The sequence below is a fragment of the Eutrigla gurnardus genome, assembly GCF_963514095.1.
Source record: "Eutrigla gurnardus genome assembly, chromosome: 20".
Lineage (NCBI taxonomy): Eukaryota > Metazoa > Chordata > Actinopteri > Perciformes > Triglidae > Eutrigla > Eutrigla gurnardus.
Window position 1 is genome coordinate 13,919,053 of NC_139931.1, and position 9,491 is coordinate 13,928,543.

At 37.4% G+C, this 9,491-nt stretch overlaps 1 protein-coding gene across 1 annotated transcript; it reads left to right on the forward strand.

Annotated features, from left to right (window-relative positions):
• The first annotated feature begins 321 nt into the window (after positions 1-321).
• LOC311031714 (desumoylating isopeptidase 1-like) lies at positions 322-5,155 on the forward strand. The gene is made up of 6 exons (XM_084038149.1): positions 322-464; positions 801-822; positions 1,317-1,386; positions 1,714-1,823; positions 1,974-2,096; positions 2,258-5,155. Exons 1-6 carry the CDS (start codon positions 374-376, stop codon positions 2,346-2,348), a joined length of 507 nt encoding a protein of 168 aa, XP_083894275.1. The 5' UTR covers positions 322-373; the 3' UTR covers positions 2,349-5,155.
• The last annotated feature ends 4,336 nt before the right edge of the window (positions 5,156-9,491 follow it).

Genomic DNA, 9,491 nt, shown 5'->3' on the forward strand with positions numbered 1-9,491 from the left:
TATTTCAGTCTACGTTATATATATATGTTTAGCTTACTTATATGTGTAAATTGCGTGTAAATGTATTTCTGACAAGCTCTTTCATTGTGGCACATAATGTAACAAAAAGCTAGAGAGAGTGAGCATAAAACCGGAAGATCTAAAACTTGACTTCAAAATAAATCAATTTCTCAAGAAAGTTGTATAATCGAAGTCTGTTGAATGCGTTTTTATTTTGAAAGCATTGGAATCGGAAGTATTCCACGCATTCTTCGACGCGATGACATCATTTACAGACAACCTCCCAGTCAGCTGTGCCGTTAGATGTCCGTCGCTTAGCAAGCCAGCAGAAAATAACCCGTTTAAAAGCTATTCCGTTTGTTTTTTTTAAATCATGGATACGAATATTACACGATACAATGTACAACTATATATTTACGATCTATCGAGAGGAATGGCTCGCAGCCTCAGTCCCATCATGTTAGGTAGGCTAAATAGAAAAAATCCGATGCAGCTTGGCCTTGAGGACACATAAGTGATAATTATGCCTTCTCTGGATTGCATTGTAAAGTTGCTTTTATGCAGTTGTTACCGTGTAGTATACTCATTTACCAAGGTCTAGTTCATTTTCATAGGCCTACATTTATTTTGAAAATATATTGAAAAGCGTGACTAGATTTATATGTTCTTACATTGTAAGGACTGGTTCGTTGTTGGGGGTTGACATCAAAATGCAACACGTATAAGTTACAGCTCCACGGAGCTGCTTGCAGATCATCTTCTGGCTTCTTTCTCACTACTTTTCCCCCTTTCTGTTACAGGAAAGCAACTGGATGGTATATGGTATGAACCTTCTTTCGGTTACTTTGACAGCTGGCTTGAACTCCTGCGGGAGACCCATAGGTCATGAAAACGTTGCTTGTCATGTCACGTGTTGAGTCATCAGGTTTATCATTAGGCCAGTGACCCATTTATGATTCCAGAGCAGATAGGCATTAAAATCCATAATAAAACCTATAACTCTGGTAAACATCTATAATTATGTTCTCATTTTGTTATTGTGTTGGTGTTTTTATTTTTGGATAGAATAATTTAAGACAATTTAGGAAATCATAAAGTGAAGCATGATTTGACTCAAAATAACTAAGCACATATTAATCAAGCATGATCTATCCAAGGCTAGATTTTACGTAACTGTGTAATCATTTAGTAATACGGTTGGCTGGTTTGCAGTTTGTTATTTGGTAAAGTGGCACTAAGTTATACATTAAAATACATCAAGTGATATTGTTCTTATCTGAATTTACTTCTGTGGTCATGTTGTGCTTTTCTTCCAGGCACACAGCCATAGTGGCATACGGTGATGAGTTCTTCTTTGGGGGGGAGGGGATCTCCAGCTGTTCGCCGGTAAGTCTGTAACAAGGGTACCGACTCCTTTCATGAATCTCATGAAACAAACTCACGAAGGAACATTTACAATAGACACGATTAATACCCGAACAGTTCTCGGTTCGATCCTTGTCACTCAGATGATCTGTTCAAGGCTGCAGTGCACATTACTGCTAAAATGAAACCTTCAAAACCATCTGATCAGTGTGTTTATAACAGCTGGATTCAAATGTTGTCATGTTTAAGACATAATATCAGGTGTATATTCTCATGCTCAGTGTTATTTTGGGCTGGTATTATTCTGTTGTGAGACCTTTTCCAATTTGCTTGCTGTGTGTTTGTCAGGGTGGGACAATGCTGGGTCCTCCAGACACAGTGGTAGAGCTGGGTGAGACGGAAGTGTCCGAGGAGATCTTCATGGATTACCTCTCTTCTCTGGGAGAAAGCACATACAGGTCGAGTAGCGGTTATCCATGTCTCCGTTACACCAACAAAAAAACAAGAATGACAACCTAATGTGGTCAAAGTCTAATCATTCTTGTTACTGACTAGTCACAATGCATGAAGCCGTTACCTGATGCATTGACTCTCTTCTCTTGGTTCAGAGGTGACAGGTATCGCCTGTTTGAGCACAACTGCAACACCTTCACCAACGAGGTGGCTCAGTTCCTGACGGGCAGGTCCATCCCGTCATACATCACCGACCTTCCATCAGAAGTTCTTTCCACGTGAGTCGGAGATTTCTAGGACAAGATGCAAAGTTGCACACATTTCAATCTTGCAAAATCACATTTGAATAGGGTTTACATGTAGGGCCTACTTTTAAAAAGTCCAATGATTTTTGATCGGAATCTGTTAAAACCACCAAATCTCTTCCTTCCATCTCCAGGCCATTCGGGCAGATACTGCGGCCCATTCTGGATTCTATCCACATCGCCCCTCCAGGAGGCAACGTCATCAACAGGGGAAGGAACGCGTAACCTGAGAGAGCAGCAAAATCAACGAGTGCTCACCAGGTCACTTTTATTGTAGTCAGACAGTCAAAGTAATTGTCTTTCTGTAAATAAGTTACACACTAGCATTTAAGCTATTGGACATTTTAGAAGCTATAACTGAAAACTGACCAATCAATCCTTAAAATTCATCATTTGCATATAATTTATTTCTTAAAACCTAGTTTTAGTTGGTTGGTTCATGAATACTACTTAGTATCCTTAGTTTGAGGGTGCATCGAATTCAATTCAAACTGATAAGTACTTACAAATCACAGATGGAATTGGGAGTTTACCAGCATAGCCGGATATCAAAACAGTTACTCTCTTACACTAAAAGATGACTTTGATGAATGTTGCCTTCTTATAAATAATTCTACGGAAAGTCAGATGTTCAATTAAGCTTTTTCAGAAGTGAAATATAAAAAAAAAAAACATTGTGCATTGCACGGCAATGTAATTTAGCTGTAACTTTAGGGCTGTCACAATGATCGTGGCCAAAAGAATTGAGAATAACTAGTGATATCTATTGAAAATTAATGCTATCAGTCAAATTCATCTTCAACCTTGTTTATTGTGCATTTTGTCTAATTTTTGGGAGATGAATAACACTCAAAATACGAGTGTAGGAAAGTGGAGTGAGAGTCTGTAACCATAACTATAAATAACTATATATATATATAAAAAAAATATTTCAGAGGCACTGGATTATTTATACAATATTTACACAGTATTATTAACATGATTTCAATATTTCATTTTTTAAATCAGGGTTATTATTAATGCCGGTATATGGCGACACACCTAATTTACATTTTGGAAGAATTAATGCTTTAACATTTCAACATGGACATATTGCACTTTTTACTCCGCTGGCTGTAATTAAACCACATACAACATTAAAATACCTCTTGCACATTAGTGCATCCAGCTTATTTAGTCCTTTAACCTTTGTACTAATGTACAAAACGCTCCGTTACTTTTATGTTAGTTCAAAGTTGTAGTTTTGTTCACCATTTTTGGTGTTGCCATGTTCATCTAATATAGATTATATTTATTTATTTGTCATTATTACCAACATATCAGGTTTCCCACATGGTTTCTGCAGTGATGACCATCTGCTGCTGACTACAATGGAATTAATTCAAGTGTACACTATTAGATATATAGATATGTTTAATTAATTAAATTCAATGCATGCAGGTTGATGGATATATAAGAACAAGATGGTTGGAGAGTCTTTTCATGTCAATCACGTTTTAATTTTGCACATTAATGTTTGTTTAATTGTGTGTTTTTTGGTAGCCTGTAGTTAAATTCTCATCAATGATCCTTTTTATACCTGTAATATTTGTTTTTACAGTTTCTTTTGAATTGAACTGTACCTGACATTTTCATTCCATTTGCCACATTATTTGTGATATGACATACAGCATGTGATTGATGCCTAACTCACTCCGAGGTTATACGATTAGAGGTGAAAGAAAATATGATGAGTGTACGTCCCTATAGCAGGACTGGGATCAGTTCATTGTAAATTCATCGTGGCTTAAAGGTTTTTTTTTTTTTTTTAAAAGAACGTTCTTGGTCAGAATGAACCAAGAATGTAATTTAATCTTCTCTCTGACATAATGGAGAATGAACTGCACCACAGCCCTGTTATAGGACATAAATTGTGCCTCTTGGCCTGTGTTACTGACTCCACAGATGCTAAACATTTTATTACACAGTTTTTGTTGCCATGTGGATACTTCACATACCTCATCCACATATTTTTAAAGTAAATGTGACCATATGCAGGGCAATTTCCTGTACTGTCAACTTAACAACAACCTGCTCGAGTCCTTTAACAGCCACCAGAGTGTGTTGGACATACAATACACCTCTGTGCCTTCATCTCCCTCTGCTTGGCTAGTCACACTGTTTATCTTGGTATCATCGTGTAGCACATAGCTCCCTTTGCTGTCTGCAATTGAAATCGGCTGGTTAGGTTTACTGTGTGAAAGTCCAAAAAATCTTAAAAATCATACTCAAATGAGATGAAAGGAGTTATAAGTATAATAACTAAAATTATTCCAGATTTAACTAAATCTGTCTCCAGTAACACTCACAGCCTAATACTCTTATTCTACACTGCACTCTGCCATCAGAAAGAACATAGCTGTCTAATGTCAAGATAATGCATAGATGACATGTTTTCGGCTTTATCTGATTAAGACAGCATTATACACATGTACCATATTGAACCTCACAAGCCTGAATAGAATAAAGGATCGAAGAAGCACAGAAAAAAAACAAGAAATCTCAAAGTAAGACTCAACCAGCATCAACTTTCATTGTGTTCTCCGGCAATAAATAGACCTCACACACAAGCTTCTAAGCAGTCTCCATCCCTTGATCATGTCTCCCGTGCAACTGCACATAAATCTTGTGCAAGCTTTTCAAAACTTTATTGACAAACCTGATATTTGTAAGTATTTGGCTACTTTTGGGTTGACTTTAAAAGTCTGGAAGGCTACGGTGATTCTGGCTTCTGTTATTTCTGCCTTCTGCTAACCAACTAAGTGACATGCTAACAGACCAGTGAAATGTATTACTGCACAAGTCATCCTTTGTTGCTCTCATGTGTTGTTGCTGGCTGCTACCCGTAATGTGAAATTGCAACAGATAGTGATGGATATTATTCCCTATTAAGTAATCCAACTAAAGTAGATATGATTATGCATATTGTTTGTATTGTTTGTGTATTAGTTTCTTTTGTAAATCTACCTACATATAAAGCCATTGACTGCAAATTTGACAATCTTGGTCTAGTTTTTTTAAAGGGTTTTAAGTGCAACTCTGTGAACATGCGTGCAACACACACATTTTGTTTTAAAGACTACAATATGTGCACATTTTTAAAATCACACAATCGCTTCAGAATATTTGTGATATGAAGACTTTGATTTAAATATAAAAACAACCAATAGAAGAAAGAAAGGGGGTCTAGGTTTGAATAGTTTGCACAACACAAATGAAAAACAATATTCAAACAATTGCAATACAAGGAATAGCTTCTCATGGAATAAGTTCCTCCAATAGGAAGGAAATGAGTAATACACTATGTATATAGCAAAATAATCATCTAATCAAGTCATATGGGTAAAAATATCTTTGATCTGAGGAAAATAAATAAATAAATACAAAAAAAAGATACAATAAAAATGTCAAACTTTAATTTCCTTGAAGTAATAAATTGAAAGGTATAAGTTAACAAGATAAGTCAAAATCTGGAATATTAGAAATCTTCACATTGTGTTCATGCCATGTGTACAAAGATACTAGAGGGCTAATAATCAACAGGATATGCCTATAGCAAAGTCATAATATCAAAGTGCTCATTTAAACTGTGAGGAGCCAAGGTGTCCAATATGTCGTCTTATTGTGATCAGCTCCCCCCTCTCCCCAGGCTGCTAAGCTCTACTGTAGTACTTAGAGCATCCACAAAGAGGCTGTGTTGTTCTTTCTCTAGCTAGAGATGAATCTTCAGGACAGAGATGTCCTATATTCCCATATTGTTTCTGTGTCCCTATATCCATAAATTGTTATCAAAACCCCAAAGATGAAGCCACTCAACCTGCTAATTGCAGTGAGCACTTATCACCAATAAATTGCTGACGTTGTACTGAGAAACCCTTCATTGTGAGTGTGTGATTTGAAGGAAGTGGATGCTCAGCAAAACTGGGTCCTCTGAAAAGGAAAAAGGTTAATAAGAAAAGGAAATGCACTGAAAAGAAAAATGGAAAGTGATATTTTTTTATCTAGTTTTGATATTGCTAAAAAACAAAAGAAAGACATGTTGGCAGTGTACTGTGGCCTTGAATATGTAGTTATTCAGCTGCACGCACCTGTATCAAATACCACATTTAATCTGTTATTTGATACGGATATGAATCTTTGCTTTTGATGTGTTTTCTATTGTGTGTTCTGTTTATGGTTTCTGGCAAGGTTATGATTTGGGATGGTTTTTATTGAATAAGTGAGGTTCTAAATGGTGATTGGGCTGGAAACTATCAATCTGATCTGAACTATTTGTTTAGGAAGCAGCTAAATGACATGTTTGGTTACAGCTTAATGTTTGCTTTTAACTTCTGTATTTTGATTTTATGCTTAAAAATCATAAGTGGTTGTGAAGATGATTTTACTGAATAGTGTAAGTATCATAAACGTTTGTTTACTACAGAGCTTATTTTCTGCAATATTCCATAATGTATGTTGAGGGAACCTGTGCGATTCTAACTTCCAAAAATACCTTGTCCCTGCAGCACTCAAGTAAAATGCAACACAGACCATGTCACGATAGCAACATTTTAAATTCACAGAGTTGTTCAGTCATTTTACATTCATGACACAAATATACCAGATCTGGTCTATCATTATGACAACTAAACTCTGTGGTATCAAACATGAGATGGCAAAGACGGTAGGCAACGTATCCAGATGGTGTATAACTCAACATGCAGCAAAACTTTTGTGCAGACAGATGTGAACAGACTTGGTCCATGGCCTTTAGATCATCACCCCTCCTATGAGAGAGTGGATAATAAATGCAGGCAGACCTAGCCTGTCCTTGCTCCCTGCGGCTGAGTAGCTGAATCAGCTCCGTTAGTAGCACAATTATGAGTGTCCATGTGACGTTTGACAAACGTTAACCTTCTCTCCATTTACAAGGGTATACTGTCAGGACGGCCAAAGTTGTTAGCACTGCAGTACCTCTGTGACAAAACCCAGTGAGTCACACAGACCCTCCTGCTGGGGTGACAAACCCTTCCATGACATATAGGGGTGACCTCTCTTCCTATAGGCTCTGCTTTAGCTGTGGGAGAAATTTAATTTTACTATTGATGTAAACCTGTTTGAATACTAGAAGCATAATATATTAGAGTATAATATTATTATTATATCATAATCTGACAACATTAATATTGTGAACATTTGAGTCAAGAATCGTTAGCACTCCAATTCCCTAACCAAACTCATTATGCATATTTGGTATTGAGGTAAAAAGTAATGGAAAGTAATCAAGTTACATTACTTTAATTACTGTAATATTATGATCCTTTCAATTTTTTGAACTAATCAGTAATCGTATTGGAATACATTCTAAAGTAAACCTCCCAACCATGACAACAACAATGCTCATCCCCAATTTATCCCCGATGTTTGGTCAATTGTCTGGTAATGAAAGGGTTTACAGATCCAGTCTTAAACCTCCCAAACTGTTCACAGCCTCAATAACCGATGATTTCAAACATGTTTAATATTTAAGAGTTAGAATTTGGATCAAAACATCACTTCTTTTCAAGTTGGACGAGATGAGAGAGCCAATGAAAAAAGCCAAGATGACGACGACCAATCAAGGCTTCAAAACCACAGTCCATGGACCAATGGGTGATGTCACTGTGGCGACGTCCACTTCTTATATATGGCTTATGATTACTACAGCATATTGCAACACCACGTCTCCACTTCGGTGATATCTGCTTCCCTATGTGATCATTCGAGAGAGGTCATGTAATGTTAGGGTGCTCCCTAACATGACAATTTTAAATCCTGTAGTGATGAACCATTATTTTCAAATTCTGTTGTGTGAATGTTTGACATTAGTTTGCAGTGTTTGAATCCTTATAATTGCTATTTAGCACCAAACACAGTGGACAATTGCACTAAATTAAAGTAAATCAATTCAATTCAATCAATTCAGATGATGCCATTGCAATTCATCCAAGTTGACTTGACAACTGCATTGCCATACACAGCTATAACACTACATGGCAAAAAAGATTGGTTAAAGAGTTTCCAGTTCCCCCAAAGGATTGTCTCTTAATACGCTGCATAACAGTGTCCTCAAAGTGGGCGCGTGACAGCAGGTGAGAGACGGAGAAAAGAGGGATGCTTTTAACAGGTAAGTGTTTCAAAGCTGCATTTTTTTGAGAGCTCGCCTGAAGGTTTTGCCGGGAGAACTACATTCCCACAGCTTAATGTTTCATTTAGCACTGATATGCATAATTAAGGGATTCATGTACCATTTTTGAAGGTTACCCCGCCACTTCGAGCAAGGAATAATTAATGTTTGCACTGCACAGCAGCAGAGTGTCAGGTTTTTAGTTTTGAGTAACAGAAAATCTACAATTTGTCACACGTTTCCAGCATCTGGTGTTTTGCAGTAAGATATCCAGTAATCTCATTTACAAATCTGCACGCCTGAATAAACATTATGCACTGTGAAAGCTCCTAGGTGGCACAGCTTTCATTCTCATACCTCTTTTGAGAATTCAAGCAACAAACCAGTCTCTCAAGCAACTAAACCCACATGCAACACATGTGCATTTTCTGTATATTCAGCCCAGCAGTAGAAGTTGCCAATGCGGTAATAATCTGTTAAAACATGTATTGTTTGCAACCACTGATACTTTACTTGCATTGTCACGCCAGTTGTTTCCACATTCAACTAAGTTCAGTCTCACAGGAGTCTGGCTAAATGTTGTAAGCCACATAAGTAAGTGTGATAATTATCCTTGTCCAGTCATGCCTGCTCTGACATGGTTTAATCACTTCTGTAAGTGTCAGTTTCAATGACTGTCAATTTGTCACAGCAACATTTTTTACACGTACGAAAAAGTTAGGATATCCTCCTGTGCACCCTGTAACTCTGTCATGCTTTTCCATGCTGTTACCCCTCCTCTCTTTCCTCCTTCTTCATCCTCTTCTACCTCAGCTCACCTCTCAGTTGTTCATTCCTTGTAGCTGTCCTTACTCCACCTCTTTTGCAGCACACTTTCATCATACCAGATATTCTCTATCTCCTCCTTTTCTATTAATCTATCCCCGGTTTCACCGAAGATCTCCTCTCTCTGCCCATCTTTTCTCCTCTCATATCCCTATATCCTTCTTCTTCGGCCCCCCTTTCTCAAAATCTTTAATCAGCCAGGGAGTTTGTGCTTGGCTGCACATCCTTCACTTTCCAGGCCTCCTCTCATTTCTTTCCTCGCCTCCTCCTCTGACTTTATTGACCTTGTTGCTCAACCCCTATCATTTCCATCATCCAATTTGCTTTCTAGTTGTAATAGGCTTAGACTTGGCAGCTAT

What these genes read in the sequence shown, in the direction of transcription:
- LOC311031714 (XM_084038149.1), top strand. Translation starts at nt 374, where the DNA reads ATGGATACGAATATTACACGATACAATGTACAACTATATATTTACGAT. An exon ending in AAGCAACTGGATGGTATATG is followed by an intron (nt 823 to 1,316) that starts GTATGAACCTTC and finishes CTTTTCTTCCAG; the next exon opens with GCACACAGCCATAGTGGCAT. An exon ending in GGATCTCCAGCTGTTCGCCG is followed by an intron (nt 1,387 to 1,713) that starts GTAAGTCTGTAA and finishes TGTGTTTGTCAG; the next exon opens with GGTGGGACAATGCTGGGTCC.